Source organism: Falco punctatus, assembly GCF_963210335.1.
Source record: "Falco punctatus genome assembly, chromosome: 5".
Lineage (NCBI taxonomy): Eukaryota > Metazoa > Chordata > Aves > Falconiformes > Falconidae > Falco > Falco punctatus.
Window position 1 is genome coordinate 84,895,467 of NC_137584.1, and position 21,630 is coordinate 84,917,096.

General features: G+C 35.0%; 1 protein-coding gene across 1 annotated transcript in view; it reads left to right on the forward strand.

Annotated features, from left to right (window-relative positions):
- The window catches only part of FMN2 (formin 2), a 165,684-nt gene that overhangs the window by 99,765 nt on the left and 44,289 nt on the right, over positions 1-21,630 (forward strand). The window contains exons 10-15 of the mRNA XM_080389778.1: positions 3,820-3,911; positions 4,057-4,186; positions 5,133-5,279; positions 7,106-7,165; positions 7,348-7,468; positions 18,413-18,505. Of these exons, the coding sequence (XP_080245904.1) occupies positions 3,820-3,911; positions 4,057-4,186; positions 5,133-5,279; positions 7,106-7,165; positions 7,348-7,468; positions 18,413-18,505 (643 nt within the window). The remainder of the gene's footprint in view (positions 1-3,819; positions 3,912-4,056; positions 4,187-5,132; positions 5,280-7,105; positions 7,166-7,347; positions 7,469-18,412; positions 18,506-21,630) is intronic.

Here is a 21,630-nt window from a genome sequence, read left to right on the forward strand (position 1 = left end):
AGTTTATACTCTGACAAAAGTAGGAAAGAGTTAAAGTAAAGCAGTATATTTTTTTGCAGTAATTTCTATCCGATTAATGCTGTTTGATTTTTAGATATAGTTAATATAAAATTCTGGTATGTTATGCTATTTTGTTCCATTTAGGATTCTATATAATAGCTAAAATTCAAGGAAATAAATGTCAGTGACATTCAAAGAGGTACTAATGCCATCAGATTAATGACTTTTCTGAGAATTATCTATTGAATGTGTTCTCCCTTGACACAAAGGCTGAGGACAATATAAAAGTTTGTGTGGGTTTTTTTATTATTATTTTTTTAATTATCTGTCTGCAAGTTAGCGAATAGATATATATTTAACAGTAAAGTTAACTAGTAACAATTCTGAGAAATATTTTAAAAATAATACCTGTGCAGAAAGCGTGCCAGCCTTATTCCTTGTGTATTGTAATTTAAAATACACATAAATCAGAATTCTGGATACCAGAGCCAAAACTAGTTGCTTGAAACTTGGGTTTGATTCTGAACTTGCACCACATACTTGGACCTCTTAATTTGGGTGAAGAGTGAACCATATTTCCTGAGTTTTGCTCAGGCCCACCCATGAGTGGATCGTGCTTAGCCTTTGTATCTTTGCCAGTTGTTATTTCTTTGCATACACAATCTGAGAATAATGGCTTAAATAAGGAATAGGGAGTCTGCCTAACATTTTGCCTGTGGGATTTGGTGGAGAAACATTAACAGCTTGAATATGGGCGTATATAATACAGTGCTGTGATAAGCCCTCTAATACTTCACTGTGTGCACAAGGCCAGAAGAGAGAGTGCTCTCGCTATGTATTCTAAAGAATTTGCACATAACCATTTAGCTTTTCCTCTCCTTGCTAAAATATTTTCTTCTCTTTACTATGAAAAAATTTTTAGTGGTCTCCTGTCAGTTTAATAGTAGATAATATACCTTATAGATTGGCCAGAAACAATATAACTTAATTCAAATCCTTTTAGTACAAAACCTTGTTTACTTTTACAGAAAACTCATTCTCAATTACCAAGTTGAAATTGAATACATATTTTTTTTTAAGTGTAGGTTGAATAAATTAAATAGATCTTCCTACAAAGTCACATCATTTGCATAACTAGACCACCATGGGTCTGACAACGTGACTAGTGGGACAATGCCAGCTCTCTTGGCATCCTTCTGATTTCTAGAATCTGAAGATTTCAAATGTTGCCAAGAGAGTTTTTACTGATTTGAAAAGAAATGGAAGCTTTCTTTTTCTCTTAACTTTTTATTGGGTAAGCACGTTCTAGATGAAGTGAAGAAATGTTCCGTCTACACCTGCTCCCTAACACAAACTCAAAAGCAAGTCCTTCTTAACAGCATCTGCAATACTTAAGTGGAAACCTCTGCAGTTAGTTGCATCTTTCCTAGTCCTCACTCTGTGTCCTGATTAATCTTCTAAGATTAAAAATTGATACATTTTTTTATATTAGTAGCTTGAAAATTTCCTCCCTCTTAGAACAGAACTATACAAACAAGATGTGTTGTTATAATTTCTTGTGTATGCCCTATGCCTGCCTTGACAGAAATGTAGAAAAGTAGGATGAATTCCCAAGGTGTTTTGGTTTTGTTTCTTTTTTTTCCTTATACAGAAGTGATACTGGGGTAGGGAATTTAGGAAACTAGGTGTTATGGATGGGCCACTGCCATTATGCTAAAATTAAAACCTGGTAAATTAGTGTCAGCCTACCCCTTGTTATCTGAGAAAGACACAATACAGTGTTCATAGATCAAGGAAGGACCATGAAAGTCAAGGGGAGTGATTAGTCTCCTCTTCTCAGCATCGGTGAGACCACATCCAGGGTGCTGTGTCCAATTCTGGCCTCCCCAGTGCAAGAAACATGAATGTATTGGAGCAATCTAGCAAAGGGCCACGACAATGATTAAAGGCCTGGAGAATATATCATATAAGGACAGGCTGAGAGAACTGGGATTGTTCAGCCTGGAGAAGAGAAAGCTCAGGGTACTCTTATCAGCATGTAGAAATACTTGATTGGGGAGGGGGAGTAAAGAACACACAGGTAGACTCAATGATGCCCAGCATCAAGACAAGAGGTAGAGGGCCTCCTGAAAGTGATATACTGGAAATTCCATTTAATACTAGAAACACCATTTTTCATTGCAAGGATGTCCAACAGTAGAACAGGCTGCCTAGAGAGGTCATGAGGTCTCCATCCTTAGACATATTCAAAACCTGGCTGGACTTGATACTGAGCAACCTGCTGTTGCTGCCTCTGCTTTGTGCCAGAGGGTTTGGTTAGACGATCTCCAGAGGTCCCTTCAAACCTCAAATATTCTATTAATCTGTGATACAGGTGCTACCACCATTATAATTCCTTAGCCAAGAACAAAGTTTATTGCTGGGGGAGGGGAAATGAAGTTGTCTGCAATATTTCCTATCTGTTGGAGTATTTCATAGGTAAGATCAGGCTACTTTAGAGAAGATGGGCTTTGAAGAACATCCACAGAGGTGTTGGCTAAATACTAGCACATGTAGTATTCTAGACAGATGGCCTTGCAGTCATTTCCAGGCTTCTTGAAGTAATCAGAGAAACTCTGAAGTGCTTTTGCTCTGAGTAACTCTTCAATCTCTTCATCTTTCTGTTTCACATGGAAAGATGTTAAGCAACCTCAGAAGAGCTGTCCAAACCTGACTTTCTGATTTCAGATTGCTGGTGGAGTCAGTATGATTTGAGATAGTTTCATGCCTCTTCTGCTGATCATGCAAACACATGCAAGAAAGAATGCAGATGCAGCGTATCTTTTGCTTTGCCATTATTTAAGTACTTAAAATATAATTTTCCACTATTGTCTTCAAGTTCTGTGATGGAGTAAGCTAAAAAAATAATAAAAATGACTGTGATGTTTTCTTAAAGGAATAAAGGTAGATATATTTACTTCTTTTTTCACTCCTGCACAGATTCATGTTTTGAATCTAATTTGAAACCACCATGAATGTCAAAAGAAGGGTCAGAAGGAGAAATTTCCATTCCATTTTATTCCTTTCCATGCGGTTCAATTTTCCAGTACTGCAGTAGGAAAAAATAATTTCATTGTAGCATGGAGCTCAAAGAAGTGAGGCTGTTTCTTTTGATTGGAATATTGAAGAAAAGACCGCACAATGTGCCACAGGGTTCTCCAAGAAACTAGGCAATTTACATGTAATTGTTTTGGCTTATTAAGATAAAAATGAAAATCATTTTACTTCAAAGTAGCATGCAGTAGTTCTCATGTATTATGATATGTATGATAGTTCCACTATAAATCAGTTATTTTTGTTGTTCCATAGTGTTTTCCAAATGCCAATTAAAATTTAAATTGCAGTAAACAATAAGAACTTATTTTCATTTAGTTTAAAATAAGATATTATTTAAGCATATATTTAAAGATCAGATTGCATTCAAATGCAACCCAACAGATTTGGAAAGAGAAATACAACTGAAGAAGAGAGTTTTTTTTGATCCAAAGACCTTATAAACAGCCAAAGAAAAGGGATTGGCAATGAAGATTATTGTCTCAGTTGAACGAATAAATCCTTTGTACACTACTAGTATCAATATTATATGCAAGATGTTCTGTTTTCCATCAGATGTATTTATACTTAAAATCAATCTGTGGACTAAGTAGTTCTACCATACAGATGCTAGAAGGAAAAGGAAAATCTGAGAACATGATTTGTTACAAGGGCATCTTTATCTGTGTTTTTTTTGACTAGGTTTTTAATTAAACCTTTTTAATTATTTTGTTTCCTTTATTCCAGAGAGCACAGTCAGATGAATTAGAAAAAATAGAAAAGCATAGCAAGACATCCAAGGAAAAAGAAAACGCCAAGTCCTTGGATAAGCCAGAACAGTAAGAACATACTTGTGAAAGAAGTTTTGCTCACTTCAGAAATTTTTTCCTCCTATAGTAATCTATTTAGAGATGTTATAAAAGAAAATAAACCACTGTTCCTACTGACAGTGACTCCTATAATTATTTTTCATCACTTCTACAGGTTCCTCTATGAACTCTCACTAATTCCCAACTTTTCAGAACGTGTATTTTGCATCCTGTTCCAATCAACGTTTTCAGAAAGCATTTGTTCAATCCGTCGCAAACTTGAATTGTTACAGAAACTGTGTGAGGTAGGTTGTGCTGTGTGGAAAGGTAGAGCTAAATTTCTGATATTTAATCTTGTAAAGCTGTACTCATATTTCAAAAGTTTTTGCTTTGTTTACTTTAAGTACTCATTAAATCTGAAGGATAGCAGAATAGAATGTTTTATGATTGTACTTCGACATCAAAGCGAACTTTAAGATTAGCTTTTGGTACTGAACTATATAATGTTTTGGCCATCAATGTGTATCAGTCTCTGGAAAACAGTGGACATTCCTCTCTTGTTAAAGCAAAATCCTCCGTCTTCATAGTGACCATATCCCTCCTTTCCAGATGAATGCCTGTTCAGCCCACCTTGCGTCTGCTTCGATTTTGGAAGTGTGAAACTAAATAATATCACTGGGATTAAAAATTAGTTAGAGATGGCAATGTTGGCTCTAGCTAGAAAAGATTACTGGAATTTCATAGTCCCATACAAAACAACATGGTTTTAAAATGCAGGTTTCATTAGTATTTTCATAACAGTATTAATTGAAATATTTTCTGTAATTGTTTCACCATTTAACAGTTTTATTTGATTAATTGTTTTAATTGTTCCATATGGGTTTTTTTATGAACTTCCTGCAGAATTCTCTCCTAAATTAAATATACCATTCATAATATCATCATCAGTTAAGGAATACCTATTTTTTTTCTCACCAGATCACCTCTGGTAATATTGCATAGATTTCCTATTAGGCTTTTTTTCTAAGTACCTATTTTGGAAATAACATTCTTCATCCACAAGAGATTACATATTGAAATTATTGTACTTCTACATGTTGCAGTAGAAGGTTGTTAATTCCCTATATTTGAGCTTTTATGTAAATAGTATTTCTAATCACAGTATCAACAAATCTACTTGTCAGTAATACTATGAACTGTAAATTTTGTGGAGAGTATGAACAGATAATTGTTTCTCTTTCTGTTTTGTAGACATTGAAAAATGGGTCAGGTGTTATGCAGGTCCTGGGTTTGGTTCTTGCCTTTGGAAATTACATGAATGGTGGAAACAGGACACGAGGACAGGCTGATGGGTTTGGACTAGATATCCTGCCAAAACTGAAAGATGTCAAGAGCAGTGTAAGTTGATTCTAGACTTCCTGTAAGCCTGAAATTATTAAATTCTCAGAAATTTACTTTGTCTCCATTTCCAATTAAGACTTGTCAAAGGGAATTCGTTTGTTAATATATTTAGCTGTTCACACTTCAAGGATTAGATGCATTTCTGTAGAAATCCAAAGACAAACCATCTCTTTTCATTACTGTACGAACAAAGATATGTTAAATTATGTCTTAGATCCTAATCTGATATGTATTTGACTTTTGTCGCAGTTCATAGTTTTAACTATTCAGAAGCAATATTCCGATCCTTACACTTTAATGGTGTATTACAAAAGTGTATTTACAGTTGTAAAAGGAAAGTTAACTGTGATTCAATGCTGATTCAAAATATTTGTGAAAGGAAAAAAAAAAAAAAAAAAAAAAAGGCTCTCCTGAAAATGACTGAATAGGCATCCTGGGCATTTGGGATAACCCAAAATTAACCTTTTATATAAATCATGATTTCAGAGTATACATTTAACATTGGAGCATGGAACCACCAGCATAAAGAGTAATCACAGCAAGTACTTATTGATTTAAGATTTGTCTGATATTGTCATCTGAGTAAAGAGAATAATAAGTGGTCTTATTTCTTGCTTAGTGCTAAACTGGAGCTTGTGTGTTACCAGCACTTTTTTTGGCTTTGGTTATTCACCTTCGAGTTGTATTCAGTATCTGCTTATGTCTACAAAGAAACAATAATCTTTGAGTCTCTAGGGCTATGATGAAAAGACACATCTGAATGTAGAGAATGGTAAGAGAAAGACTATAGCAATAATTCTCAAGGCTTTAAAGTGGCCTCTACATCTACCTAGTTGAGTCATTGTCAAGATCTGCTGTTCTGAAAGCATCAGAAAAGGAAGAGCTTTTTTCCCTCCTTCCTCACTCGTTAATATGCGTGCTTTAGCTGCTGGGTTAGGGAATGTGAGCAGGATGATGTTTGCCCTGGATTGGAGACCATGTCAGCCATTTGCCTTTAACAGGGTTGAGGAACTTCATTCTGGCCTGCTGGTTTCTTTGTAAGCCAAGGGAGTGGTGATGTGAATGAAGCCTTAGTACCATGTGTTTAGGGCAGCTTGCTTTAGCTGAACCTTCTGGTTGACTCTAGATACACCACCAAGTTTAGAATTTGGCTCCGCAGAACATTTAAGTACACTAAATTTGGGTTGGTGACTCAGGTCTGCAGCATGTAATTTGCTGGAAATACTATGACCATTAACCTTGCAATTGCAAGATACATCTGCAGTTTATTTACTATTGATGAATCAGAAAAGTCCTTAAGAAATAGTTTTCTGAAAACATATGAAAATGTCATTTTTTCAAAAATACTCTTCAAATCAAGGACTTTCTGCTGAAGTATCGTTAAAGAATAGCAGAGGGGAAGCAATGAGAGAGTTCCCCCAAAGACCCCCAAAAGTGCCAAAACGTCATTTAGAAAAATAACTTCCTTTATTTGCTTTGGTTATAGTTATAGATTAATAAAATAATATGAATGTTGCGATACATGTTGATGCATCAACCCAGAAAGGAATTCTATTTTCATTCTTTGGAAATTTCAAAATGGAAGGGTTCAGTTTACAGTCATGTAAATTTCCAGAATCAGGAGTGGTTTTACACAAGTGTTATAACATCTATTACTTCAATTAATAAATTGTATTTCACTGTATTGAGGGTTTTTTTGTAGTGAAGGCAACAAATCAGCAAAGTATTTTTCTGTGCTTTACACAGAATATTTCATTTACTTGAATTATCATTTTTGAATTTGTGTTTTTCAGTAACAGCAAACTTTATTCTCCTCTATACAGGACAACAGCAGAAGTCTTCTGTCTTACATTGTCTCATACTATCTGCGTAATTTTGATGAGGTGAGAATTAATTTTGCTCTTTTAAATTCAAGTTAAAAAAAATCAACTCACTAAATTTGCTCTTCGACTGGCCAAGATGAGGAAATGTGCACAAATATTCTTTGTGCTTTCAGTTATATATTTTAGTATATGAAGAAGTAATGAGCACTATGTAACTAACTGTTCATTTCTGGTTTTGTCAGGATGCTGGAAAAGAACAATGCATCTTTCCTCTTCCAGACCCACAAGATCTCTTCCAGGCTTCACAAATGAAGTTTGAAGACTTTCAGAAAGATCTCCGCAAAATGAAGAAAGATTTGCGAGGTACTGAACCTAGATTAAAGCTAGCTATATGTTATCAACATGTCCCTGCTATCACTATTTGTATAATTTTGAGAAGTCTGATGATAGTATAAAAATAATTGGGTGGGTTTGACTCCTCAATTACTGTTTTGTTTCCTTAATTTGCTTTTTTATGACCATTTAAGCAATAGTTCATAATTTTCTGTAGATAACCTGGTAGAGCTTATTAACACAAATAACATCAAACCAGTTAGGTTAAACCTTTTCTTTCAAAACCAAACAATATTTTTTTTCAAACTAATTTCAACAGTCTTTCACTACAGAAAGAATTGCAAAGTGTTGGACCATGTCTATGACAAAAAAATGTTGAGAATCAGGCCCGAATGCTATCTAGCAGCTAATTCATATTATGGTGATAAAGAAAGTTGAAATAGCCTGACTTTACTAAAAACTAATATACAAAGGAAGAATTTCTTTCTCCTGCTTGTGGAATGAGTTCTTTAAATGAACTCAGCAAGTTTAATATAAGATGTATTTGCCAGACTTTAATAAGGAACATGTATCACATATAATACATTTCTTATCAACTTTGGGAACTAAGCACTTTAATACATTTCTTACTAACATTGGGAACTAAGCACTAATTTTAAGTTAAGCAAGAGTAGTTTGGACGAATGACAGCTAATATCCATGATCTTCAATATTTTTGCTAAGTCTCTGCTAGATAGGCCATTTATGTATCATTATGCTAAATCTTGGAGTGAAGGATTCAAATCAAGGAGTGATGTGATCTTTATATTTCTCTTGCCTTGCTGATTCGAACGCTGTGTGTCTAGAGACCAAGGATGATTTGGTAAACAATTAGTCCTTGAACAACCTAGGATGGAAGGTTCTCTATCAAAACAAAAACATAACATGGTTACCAAATGATATCTGACCTTACCTTCTTGCCCCATCAACCTTTCAGTCTGAGTGTTTTAAAATTTATTTAAACATTCAGAGGTAATCTTTGAAGTTGTATCAATGTCACTTAGTGTGATACTGAGGAGTGAACTTCAGCACCATCCAGTTTGCTGCCCTGAACAATCTAGGAGGGCAAAAATCCCACAGTTCAGCCATGAAAACTTATCTCTATTCTTCTTGCAACTGTCAAATAATCTGAGGGATGATCTCAAACTTGCACGTAGAGAAGAAAGATGCTTAGGTCTGGCTGAAAAAAGGTACTTGAATTCAGGGCATTTTCATGAAAATCCTTGGGGGCAGATGTTATTCTTTGCAGGTTCACCAAAAATATAGAAGAAAAGTTAAATATTTTTAGATCAAGATTGAAATTTGCACACAGGCATATAAATCTCTTATGGAATAAATCCACGCTGTGCAGTGATCAAAGCAGGGGATCTGTAAAAATGGAAATTACACTCTGTAATTATTCAGTAAGTAAAAATTCACTCTGCCATCCGACTGCAGTTGAATTCTTTCTGTGCTTCCAGTTCCACCCTTAGGCTGGAGTCTCTGTTGTCAGTCGATTCTGTAGTTAATGAAACTGATGAATAACTGCAGACACCAGCACTCTTTCCCTATTCCCTTTGGTATAAACTCTTTTGGGGACAGCATCGACCCCCTTCTGCATCCTCTCCTAGACATGAAGTGACAGTTTCAATACCAGTCTGCAATCTTATTCATGACTCCTTATCAGCCCTGAGTGATGCAAAATGCTTTGTTATCTCTTTTTTCCAAAGACAAGTGTAACTCTGAAAATATTTTGTGCTAAAAAAAAATTATGACTGCAAGAGCATTCACTAAAATTTCTGGCTATTCCAATAGCTTAATTGTTGTAGTGCCTTTGGTGAGACAGATAAGCAAGTTTAATGACAGTCTTTTTAAAAATGAAATACAAGTTTTAGCTGAATGGATAAAGTTGCTCCAAAGTAGTTTTCCTCTGCATTTTTTTTAAAGTATGCTACCAGATTTGCTAATGCGCATCTGGAACCTTATGAGTTACTAGAGCTAGCAAATGCGTCATTACATGACTGAGATGTAAGAAGACTGTAAGATGCTGGGCAAATTCTGACAAAACCTTAAATATGATCCTTTCCTTTTGAAGTCAGTGAGAGTAAATGAGTATTGAGTATTCCTGGGGAAATACTGACTTTAAAGCCATAGAAGTAGATGCCTATGAATGCATTCCAGTTTTATACTGAGGTGCAGACTGTAACCTTGGATCTGTTTTCATCAGTAATTAGGTGGAAGATTTCATGAGATGATTTCACCGTTTATAGAAGGTGTGTGTGTTCACTTTGTTCTTTTATCACTGAAAATCTGGAAATTGCACAAAACATCGATGCAGGCAGCATCACCAGTTTAAGGATATTCTGCCCAGGTTAGTTTCAAATCCCCTGCAAACAAAGCACAGGGAGATCACACTTAGCACAATGAAGGAAGGGTGTATTGGTTCACCCAGGAGCAAAAGCTTTTGCAGATCCTTTATTTCTGACTTTAAAAAATTCCCATGATTGTTATTCAAAAGTAAATTTCAACCCAGAAGGATCTTTTCACAAAATTATGGGGCCACATAGAAAACAACACAAACCCACAAAGTAAAGTTAAATGAAAAAAAAAAAAAATTAACCATAAGAATAGCAGCTCATTCTAGTAATGCTGTATTTTTCCATCTAAATGCATCAGTATTTATGTACCACACAGAGGAATGTGCAGATATAAATAATTTTTCTGGTTCTGTAAAATAATGTCATTGTCATGCTCTTTCACAGTTCTGAGCTTGGGCTTATATCTGTATTAAAGGAGTAGTTATGCTGATTGCTTAAAAAGAAAACACACTCATGATATTCAAACTTGTATGCTTTCTTCCTTTTTGATTGCGGAGGGTTTTGCCTGTTTTCATGAACTGTATGCCTTGTAGTTTGTACATGTTAGAAAAGAAAGTCTCTTTTAAGATTTCAGATTAAAAGTGTAAGTCCAAAAGACCTTCAGAAAGCATGCTGTGTGCCTGTTCCAAGATTAATAAGACAGAAATTTATAATTTTTTTTTAATTAGAAAAAAAAAAAAAAGTCCTCTAAAATATAGTAGAAGCTACACTAACCGTGTAATATCAACCTTCCAAATTCTGCAGGGTTTTTGTTTTGTTTTTTAAAAAAATATAGATCCCAGAGATAAAGTTTTTATAGATAGAAGACCAAACAACAGGTAGATCTCTTTACTAACAAACCAAGCAAGTTTGGCTCCATCTGTTGCTCCCAGATTTCACAGCTCTCCAGGATTCTCACTTTAGCCTTTTTGACTTCAGTGACATATAGTTTGTTAAGCAACTTGATCTGCTTTTGATCTCTCTTGGCTGTCAGCAACGTTCCTTGATGCAGTCATGCCAAGCAATGACTTCTGTTCCTATGTCATTCCACAGAAGAAACTTTAGCACTTGCCACATGACTTAAATCAACTCACCATGTAAAGAAAATTGGGCATCCAGGGTCACAAGAGCAGTGTGTGACTCTCACTGATTAGGACCTGTGTTGTGTATTTATTATTAGTAGTATATTTTTCTAGGCACTTCAGAATGCCAGAGCTGGGGCAGAAATATGTGGAAAACATGTATTGCTTTAGTTAATGTTTTAATCCTCTCTGCTCTGACACCGTTGGCACTATTGTAGTTTAGGAAAATGTTAGATTTTTGGCCCATGAACTTTTTCAAGACGTATTCCATTTAGGAAAAACTATAACACTAAAATGGCAGTGAGAGTTACGGTATTTATGAAACACTTAGAGCAAGTTAAAACCATTTGGAAACTTTCTTTGGCTACACGGTAACATTTTAGCCTTATAATTGTAAGTTTATTCTTGCAAATCAAAAACTAATTCATCAGTTGTCACTTATTGCAAAACTTTTGCTCAGGGTCAGCTAAAAGGGAATTAGAAACAATGTCAGGCAGAAAATAAATCTGACTAGCAGAATTTTGAAAAGATGAATAATACTGTATAATGAAGACTGTTATAAAATTGAGTTGAAGTCAGTACTTGTTTACATGTCATAATATTGTCATATTCAATATCTTTGAAAACTGATTACAAGTAATAATTATGATAATTATATATTATTTTTGTGGTGGTGTGCTTTTTTTTTTTCCTACTGTGAGTGTTCGCAAGTCATTGAAAAGTCTCCACTGATAAGAAGCTAGGCTGTGTGGCCCAGTACATCTCTGATTTGGAATAAATCTGACAGAGAACGTTTATAAAGTGTTAAGCATTTGCTGAGCACTTTGTATTTTAAAAAAATATGTGCCAGGAAAAGTCCCACAGTAACTTGAAAAAAATACACATTCCTTATTTTTTCTGTGCTTCTTACGGTCGCCTAGAATTAGCTATTCAGCTTGGATGTGCTGGTTGTATAGCTGGTATGTGCGCTTGAGTTTAATACCTGCTGTGTGACTCAGAGCATTGCAAGTGCCATATTGTGCAACAGAAAAGACTTTTAAAAGTTGTATTTGGGGTGGTATCAATGCTGCACTGAGAGAGCTGGAGTAGTGGTAGGCGTGCTATGCTTTGACCCCTTGCTGTTTCTTTCCCACACAGTGATCTCTATTTAGCTTGTGACAAATCATTCCTCTTGCCTCAGCAATGGTCACCCCCGCACCTAGGAAGAGGCCCCAACCCTCAGAGTGCAGCCAAGCTGTAGTTTGAGATGTAATTTTTTCACTTTGTGGCCAACTCTATGTCTGGGGCACATGGATTGCTTTGCAAAATAAGTTTACATCCACTGTTAATTCTTTCATAGGTAATATTAACATTAGGAGGCAAAAATGCAAAAAGTGCACCATTCTATTTGCACGTCATCCCCTCTCACACATACCTCATATCTTTTCATATTCACAAGACGTTCTGTTTCCATCACAGTTCTGATTATGGGGCTAAGACTTTGGCAACATTTCAGTGCCACTTCGTGATCAAGAAAAGAAGCAATATTAATTTCAGCCTCAATTAACAAAGTTAGGCAACCTAAAGCCATTTCGGGACCCACTACAGATAACAGAAAAGGAAGGGATTGCTCTCCTAAAACTGAGTGCTAAGGAAAAGGTCTTGAGTCTAGTCTGGTGATCTATATTTTAAACAGATAAAGTTTGATGAAATTAAGTCCGGTTTTTCAAAAACCTATTTTTTCTAAAAAAAATGTGCTTATACACTGGTATTCCAAGTTGTTTCAAGAGATGACAGGGAGCTGGAGAACAGAGAAATGAAATGGAGAAAAAATTGTATTCTGGAAGAGTTTGGATCAAAAACTTTCTGTCTTAAGACATCTTGAAGTGTTTGTGTTTCTGTTATTCTCTATCAATAGTTTTGATATAAATGGGAATGAAGATTTTTCAGAATAAAGGAATGGATCTTTCCTTATACAATCTATAGATGCATATCCTGATGAAAAGATGCCTTCAGTCTTTTATGACAAAATGCCAAATCTCTCAAGGTAATTATTAACAAAATAATATAGCAACATTAGTCAGTTTGGTCAATGCTACAGCTATCCATCAAGTTTACCTTTACAGAAACAGCTATTGTTTTAACCAAATTAAATCTTTAATTTTGCCTACTCACTGACAGCTGTGCATCCACCAACTCTAGCTGTTTGTTCAGGTATCACTGAAAGGGTTAATTGCTGCAGCTATGCAGCATGCAGACTCCTAAACCTAAACCAGATGTAAACTAAAGCCAGGCTTTCAGTCAATCTGTGAGTCATATTTTACTGTCCTTAAAACTCCAAACAAGGAGCTGTCTATTGGAGCCCTTGAAGACTCAGCAGTTTTTAGTGTAAGTCTTTACAATTCAAAAAAATATATAAATAAAAGAAAATTAAGAGCTCTTTCTGTTCTTGTGGCCAAGTTCATCAGAGTTTGTCTTTTGCTGAGGCCAGTATTGTTTCCTTTAGATAAAGTCTAGGTTTTCTTTTAAAGTCACAGGTTGCAGTGGTAAGGCATCCAGAAAGCACTGAGGAAGCTGTGAAAACCGTGGTTGTGCTGTTATATACTTCTCAGGCAAGTAGGACACAGGCATATCTATGGGAGCCAGGGTACTCACACCCTCTGAAAATTAAAGGACATAATTTTGAAACTCCATTAAAGAATAAATAAAAAAAATAATCTCACTGCAACTTGTGCTTTGAAGTACCTTAAACAGTCTTGAAAATCCACCTAAAGTCTATAGGACTTCTATAGACCAGTATGTGGTTTCAGAAATTGTAACCAAACCAGCCCAATGGACCTGTTAATTGCTTATCCAAGATAATCCACAGTTCTGCTTGCTTTCTTACCAGGTTTTTTGGTGGGTTGTGATGATGGTGGTGGTGGTGGTGTTTGCTCTTTGTTTTTATGTTTTGAGGGTGTTGAAAGCAAAATCATGCTGCCCATCATTATCCTGACCAAAGACAATACAGTAAGCCTGAAGAGCATCTGAGCATCTGGTCACACAAGTTGTAAAAACCCACGTATTTTAGAAGAGATCTGTACTTCTGAGCGCTAAAATTTAGTACTCAGAAATAGGTGGAAAACACTCATTAAGAATTCTGAATCTTGAAAACTTTTCTCGTTTTTTAACAGGTAAAGCAACTATTTTTGATAATGAGACTGCACACATTTTAGAGGGCTTACCAGAATCTTTTACTGAGAGTGTTAGTACAAGGCAGAGAATGTTTTTGTGACTTTATTCCTTTTTTGTATAGATGTCTCTTAATCAATAGTGGCTGTTGTGAAACTTTATATAGTTTTAGTATATTGATCTAAAAGAATAATAATAAAAAAAGGATGAGCAAGATAACACAGTACCTTGAATAATGGCAATTAATGGTATTTTAACATAGAAATAGAGAGTGAGATGAGATTCATGAGATACTGGATACAGTTGGAATTGAAATTTTTTTAAATCTCTAAACCGGTTTTGAACACAGATTTTCACAGCCAGTTCCAGTTCAGAAGCATTTGCACTATCTGTGTATGTATGGGCAAAGGGCTACCAGTTTTAATTTCCCAAAATTTAGATCACACAAAAATCCATTTATATGGCTTCTCTGGAAAATCACACACAGTCCTCTGCAGCATATGATGTTAGAGAGGTGATGAAATTAGATGGACTATTGGCCTTTCAAATGACTGAGACACTGTTTATATGTTTTAAATTGATTTAGAGGGTCAGAGAAGAGGTGTGTCTGCCCATGCCAACTTCTGCTCAGGATCTGAGCTCTTTAGAAGGTCTGAGATCATTGCATGAGGACTGGATATGCAGGACTACAGGGAACTGAAACCTTCACCTTGCTGCCAAGCAATACAAACAAGTTTTTATCTCTCTTTATTCCTGTTCAGGCAATTCCATGTTGTGAGATAAGCTTCTACTGACTGCTTGGGTTTTATAACTGCCTACATGGTTCTCATTTGTGGTGCCTTTCAATTCTTGCATTATAGGGAAATTTTAGAATCTGCTTAAAGTAAACCCAGTTTAGGGATACACTAGATTTGTCCAAGTTTTCCAGTTGTGTAAACATCTCGCAAGATGAGAGAATAACTTAACCTGTGAGATTAGGGATGGTAACAGCAAGTTTTGTGTCTGTTATTTAAAAAAAAAAAAAGACAAACTTTTGTTTCAGACAAAACTTCTACAAACTGTGTCACAGCAAAGCCCCTTTACCAACCTACTGCTTTGATATCTGGGATGTTTAGCTGGGCTGTTTCATGGAAAGAAACGTGTCTGAGTATGAAGCTGAGGAAAAAGAAAAATCAAGTATAAAACCACCCCAAAAACCAAGTGTTGATATTCTCACATTATTTTTTTTTCATGTTTCACCTCCACATTGCTTAGAAGTTATCAAATACTCTTCTGACACATTTTTACAGTATCCTATTCCTTCACTTGGCAGAAAAACCGATATCTGTCTACTGCTTTGTATTCCTTTTCATATGATTAGCACTTTAATTTCTTCAGTTACATAAAGGAATAACAGTATTTCATCCAAATAGCAGGGCTTTATACGCTGGTGACAAATTAAAGAACATGATAAATGAGTGATATATCCCAGCAGGTTGTGCAGGAGACCGCAGTTCTGCTATTAATGCTCTTGCAGAACCGAGAAACTTAGTAAGAGCTAACAGTCCTGTTAATTCTCTAATGAAGAAAGCATCTGATGAAGTAGTTTAAGCATCAAATTACTGAAATTAGTATGGTAATAATGACAGAAATTTTCCTATTTTTAAAAGCTGGATGCTACATATGCTATCTTACAATTTACATGAAGCAGGAAAGAGATAATTTTTTCCCCCGTGTTTTCTTTTGGATCTTAACTTACTTAAAACACCTTTTTTTCAGGATTAGGGTAAAAAATGAACCTGACCTGTAAATCTTCTGAATATCACTGATTTTAGCCTTTTAACGACAGGAAGGAGGGAACAAACAAACAAACTCCACCAAAAACTGGAGAAACAAAATGATCATCAGCTGCACTCCCTTTTGCCCACATACACACACAAACAAATCAGCCATGGAAGAGCTTCCAGTATCTGAATGGTTAAAGAACAGACATATTTTCGGACAATATTACATGTTTTTCTTTTCTATAGAGAGTAATATAAAGATAGTATATCCCTGCATTTCCTTGTAGTCTTTCAAAATAGCTTCAGGCTATTGGCATGGGTATGGACTATGATTTTTGGCAGGTATATATCTCCATAAGATTGATACTTCTGTCAAATCAGCTGAGAGATCAGGAGTTCATCGTGAGCTGCAGACATTAATTCAAGAGAGTATAATGTACTGCTGTAAAGAATATTCAATCCATATTCTGGAAAAAGGTATGGCATTTTGGTAATATTAAATGTTATGGGAGGTTCTATAGCATCTTTCAGCTCTGCCTCTTATTTCTGAATAGGAGAGAAAAGATTAATAGAAATTCTATATGCCGTCACCAGAATGTCTTCCTTTACAGAATAGTACATAACTTCTCTTTTTTTTTTTTTTTTTTTTTTTTTTTTTTTTTTTTTTTTTTGTCTAACATATGCTGTAAGAAAATTCACGCTCATTTGGATCCTCTCCCCTTTTTCAGATGTGTTGACTAAGATTTGTTTAAAAATTATAGGCTTGTCCATTTGACTGTATTTTTGGGGGTTTTCAGGTTGTTTTGTTAGGTTTTTTTAATATTGCTTCATAAACAGGGTTACCTTTCTAATTAAATATACTCATGTTAGGTTTCCCCTCCCCTCCCCAAATATCAGCTGGTATTTATTTCAGTTTTCCTCTAAGCTTAAACAAAAGGTATTTTAAAACCTGGCATTTTTATTGTCACTTCACTTGTGTGGAGTTAGCAATTATTTGGGTTAGTTTGCTTTTCTGTATATGTGCATGTAAAAAATTGGTATCTCTAATTCTTTTTGGTATATTCACAACTATGAGAAAAAAATTATTAACCAGTGTTTATGAGATCGAAAGCTGCATTGTCCAAAAATTTGCCCCAGATATAGCAGACCAGATGAGTAGTACGGTAAAGGTGAATCAATTTACACAGCTGATAGATTACAAAGACTTGACTACCATGGCATATATTTACTTTCTTGGCACTCTAGCTTAAATGACTAGGTACAGATCTGTAGTGGGTTGGCGAACCAGTGCTGGCCAAAATGAATGAACCTTTGGATCTTCGTCTGCTTTTTATTTTTTTATTATAAAATTATGTTATCTTTAATTGCTCTACCATGATTTTTGTATATGTCATTCATTTTTTGCTGTAAACTAGAGACTGGTATTATTCAACAGATTATAAATTCGTGCTCTCTGAAGTAAGAACAAGTTGACAACTGGTTGATTTGTTGGGGTTTTTTTTCTCCTTTAAGAACCTTTTCAAATATTACAGAACCACAAAGCATATAATGGTGAAACAACTGCCTTTATTTCCAGTCTTCAAAAGCAGACTACAATTCTCATCTGTAGATATTTGGATTGATGCAATTGTAGACATCATTTATATTTGAAGTAGATAATTATGATAGTACTTTATGCTGCTTCAAAATCTGTTTTTCAAATGCCTAACCAGTCTTCTGTATTTAGAAATATAGTAACAGTCCTGTTTGGCTGAAAGAAGCCCTGGAGTGTAAACAAGGAAAATGCATATTTTTGCCTGTGTGCTCTTCTACTGGAAATTTTGAGGTAGAATCAAGCAGGGCTTGTTTCTATTGAATGATGGGAACTTAGCACAGTCTGAAGTTGGTGTTAGGTTTGCTTGGATAGTTGGTGAAAGCATGATAATACCACCTCACCGATGAATAATCTGTGTCAGGGCTTGTTTCAGGCTCCAGGTTCTCTGTTCTGGTCTCTGGTGAGACCAAGAACCAAGCTGTCCTCCTCCAAGGTCTCTGACAGAAAGCCCTGACTGTATCTTATCTTTCATTTTAATCATTTTGTACTATTACTTTTGAACAATGCAAGACACTTCACTGTGTCTCTGTTTCTATCATACATTAAGCCTTCATCTGGCTTTACTCATTAAATCAAGGTCTTTCCTACTACTTGGTGCAGGTTTTGCATCTGAACTTTTTTTTTTATTCAGGCACTGTCACCTGGGACCAGGTACATCAATGTGGCATGGGATCTGAGTTTGCAATTTTGTTCCCATACATTTCAGCCCTTTAAATTTGTCTTTCTCTTTAAAAAAAAATAAATGAGTGGTTTTGTAATTTTTGCTACAGTCATTTAAACTAACACACTGACCGCAAGTTATCTATATATTTTGGTCAAAAATATTTGACCAGGAACATAACTGCTTCTGAATATATTATTATAGTGTTTGTACTTGAAGTAGTGTGTTTGAGGCACACATTTGCAGCAATTTCACTGGCTATGTGGTAATTTAAGTGTGTCTTTTATTACAGTCTGCAGATCCATACTATGATGTGTCATCCTAAACTAATCTGTTACTTCAATTTCAGTATGTGAGACAGAAGCAGCAAAAGTTTATCAGCTATCACTAGAAGAGCACCTCCAGCCTTTCAAAGACAACATGGAGCAATTCATTAGTCAAGGTAAATAATGAAACGTCACTTAACCTTTTCATGACATTTCAAAGGAAAGTTATGGGAACAATGTTTATACATTGTGGGAAAGGAACTGTTTATTTTGGCATCATAGAAAGATGTGGATTAGTTTAATCAGATGCCACACAGATCTAAAAGATTTGCAAAATGATTCTGTTGTACTGTAGGTGACTCTTTCTGTTTTGCATGACGGCAAAGACAAATGCTATTGGCTTGAGTGGGTGATCTTCTGATAAATTCAACATTCCAGTAGAAAACAATTTTACAACCTTTGTTCCTTGCAAAATTATTGAAGCTGGATCTGTTCCATTAACTTCTTTCCAAAGAGATAATTCTTTTGTATGTGCCAAAAACATAGAACATAGCAAAAGTAGTTAAAAGTTTTCCAGATAGAAGGCAAACCCATATGAAGTACTTGGATGTGATTAGTGGAAAACACAGCAAGAGAAAATATATTAGAAATATCCATGATGAACTGCCATCCTGAGTGCTAGAAAGAAAACACTTTAAAAATGAATAGACTGTGCTTTCAGTGCTTTACTAGACCCTTCTTTGCAAGACTATAAGAGGTATAGATAACTTCAGTTTTCAACTAGTGGTATATAAAAGCATCTCTTGAAATACTGCTCCAAAAGGGTATACTCTGGATTGACCAGTTCACTTTTTGGTATGTTAGAATTCAATGCATCAGGCTGACAATGGCCTGATTGAGTACTTTTACCAAAATAATTACCAAAGTAATTTTAAATTTCTTGACCACTTTGCTGCTCTGTTTGCTTTGATATTGCATTTTATAGTAGAAAGCAGACCTCTTCTCTACCAAAAGGTAAGTTATGTGAAAAGTCTGTTTCTAGTGCGGATTCAATGGAGCTGTCAGTAATTTGTTAGCCTAGAGCTAACAATTTGTTAGTGAGCTATCGTATATAGAAATCATTATTAACAGAATGTGCACTGTTTGAAAGGCCAGTCAGATACACATTTATCTCTTCTTGGTTAGAATATCCAAGATGACCAATTATCTGAACATAAGTGGAGTACATATGTTCTGGTATATACTGATGCAACCTACAGAACTCTCAATTACAGTGAAAAAATTGAGAAAATCCACCATTATAAACCATCAAATGTGAACTTGTGTTTTCTAAGACATGTCTGTAAGCCAAACCTGGCAAACAGGGTGCTGTCTCCAGCAATTGTAGGTATGAACTGATTTATAACTGGGTTCTGATTATGTACATGACATACAAATGTTACAGTAGTGACATGATTAAACATGTAGCAAGTGTTTTCCATTAGGCTTATATATTTATTTATATTTAGATAGATAGGGGACAATCAAATCACAAGCTGTCTGAAAGAGATCACTAATGGTACACTGTAAATCATGCCATATGTTTGCATATTAACCTTAATAACAGAGTAGGAAATCAAACATGAGGATTGTATTTCATCAGATGTATATCTGTTAAATTTCTTTCACTTCTTTTAGAAACCATACTTTATAAAGTATCTGACTCTGCACTTTAGCTTACTTTATGATTTCTGACTGTGACTTCCAGAGCATAATTATATATAAGCTATATAGTAATCTGTTCTGGTTTTGCAGGGATATGCTATTTCCTTTCCTGATTACGTGTCTGTACTTTAGGAAAGTGAGGAAAAAAGGGTGGGAGGAGAAAAACAAATGTATCTTATCTGTTAAGAACTTTTTTCACTAGTTAACAGTGGGTATTGTCGGGTGGTTGACAAAAGGAGAAACCCATAATGTCAGTAAAATACCATTGTTGCATTTTAATGAAAATAATTGCAAATGTGTATTGAAAACAGTGGACTGTGACTAAACAGTTTCTACATTTATTTAAAACTGTAAGATACATTTTGCAGAATTCTGTCCCAGTGTAAGACAAAGGTTACCATATTGGAAAAAAAAGAATCCCTGGTTAAGTTCCAAAAATAAAGTAATTTTAAATACCTTTCATTATGAAATCCTTTGTTTTTACTTCATGGGATTGAATTCAGACTTGAAAGAGGCCATGTTTAAAGCAGGATTTCTCTTTCCTGTTCAGTGTTTGACAGGCTTTTGATCTAGATATTTTTTCTAAGGGCTTTTGTTGTTTATGTAGACATAATCGATGAGTCTTTTCAGCTAGACTGCACACATGATCATTTAGAAAAACAGAGGGACAATTCTTGGCACCTTTTGGGGATTTGTGTTTATATAACATATGCTCTGGGCAAAGAAAAATCAAGCTTTAAGTTTTTTTATCTTTTCAAGTTCCACTTTCTCTAAAGTAGAAAAAGTTTTAACTTACAATTCAGATGAAAAGCATTTTTCATAGGGTTGAATAATTTGGCATGTTTATATGATGCCTTTTCAGAGCAGATAACTTGTGTGCATAATAGGGCCCAAAAGTTCAAAGTAGCTAGTTATTTACAGCATATTCACTTATACTTGTTCCTAGCAGCTAAAATGGAAAATGGTTTTCCCATAGGCAAAAAAACTTGGACATCAAATTAAATATCCTTGGCAGGGGGTTAGAAAGGCACTGCTTTATAAGAATAGTTATTGTCAGGCACGGTTATATAACTTTGATTTAAGTCATTGTAACTAGTCTAGCTGACTGTTACTATTAATGTATTCATAGAAAATATTTTTTTAAAAACATTAATACTTTCATTAGATTCATCAGGGACAAGAAAAGGTTTGGTATTACTAGCTTACTTGTAAAGATCATTTCATTCAAAAGATAAATTAGAATAAAAAAGATTGGAGAAAAATTGTCAGAAAATACAAGGCTTTAAAAAATTATATTGTTTGTTACATATTTCTAAACATTTCTTTAAGTCTTTCCAGTATTTGAGTGATATAAGTGTGAAATGTAGGAGAACAGTCCTCTTCCAATGAAATATTATTCAGACCAAATGGCAGGAATTTTAAAAGTCCTATTTGAATCTCCCCAGTATAAGGTACACATTCACTGAAGTTTTCTGTCCTTGAGTTACTCCTAACAAGTTATCAGAATTTGAATAAGAGAGATTGCAAAAGAAAACTATTTGGGAACCCTGTTGGCTTTGTTCTGTATGTAGCTGTGGATAGATAAGGACACAAAAAC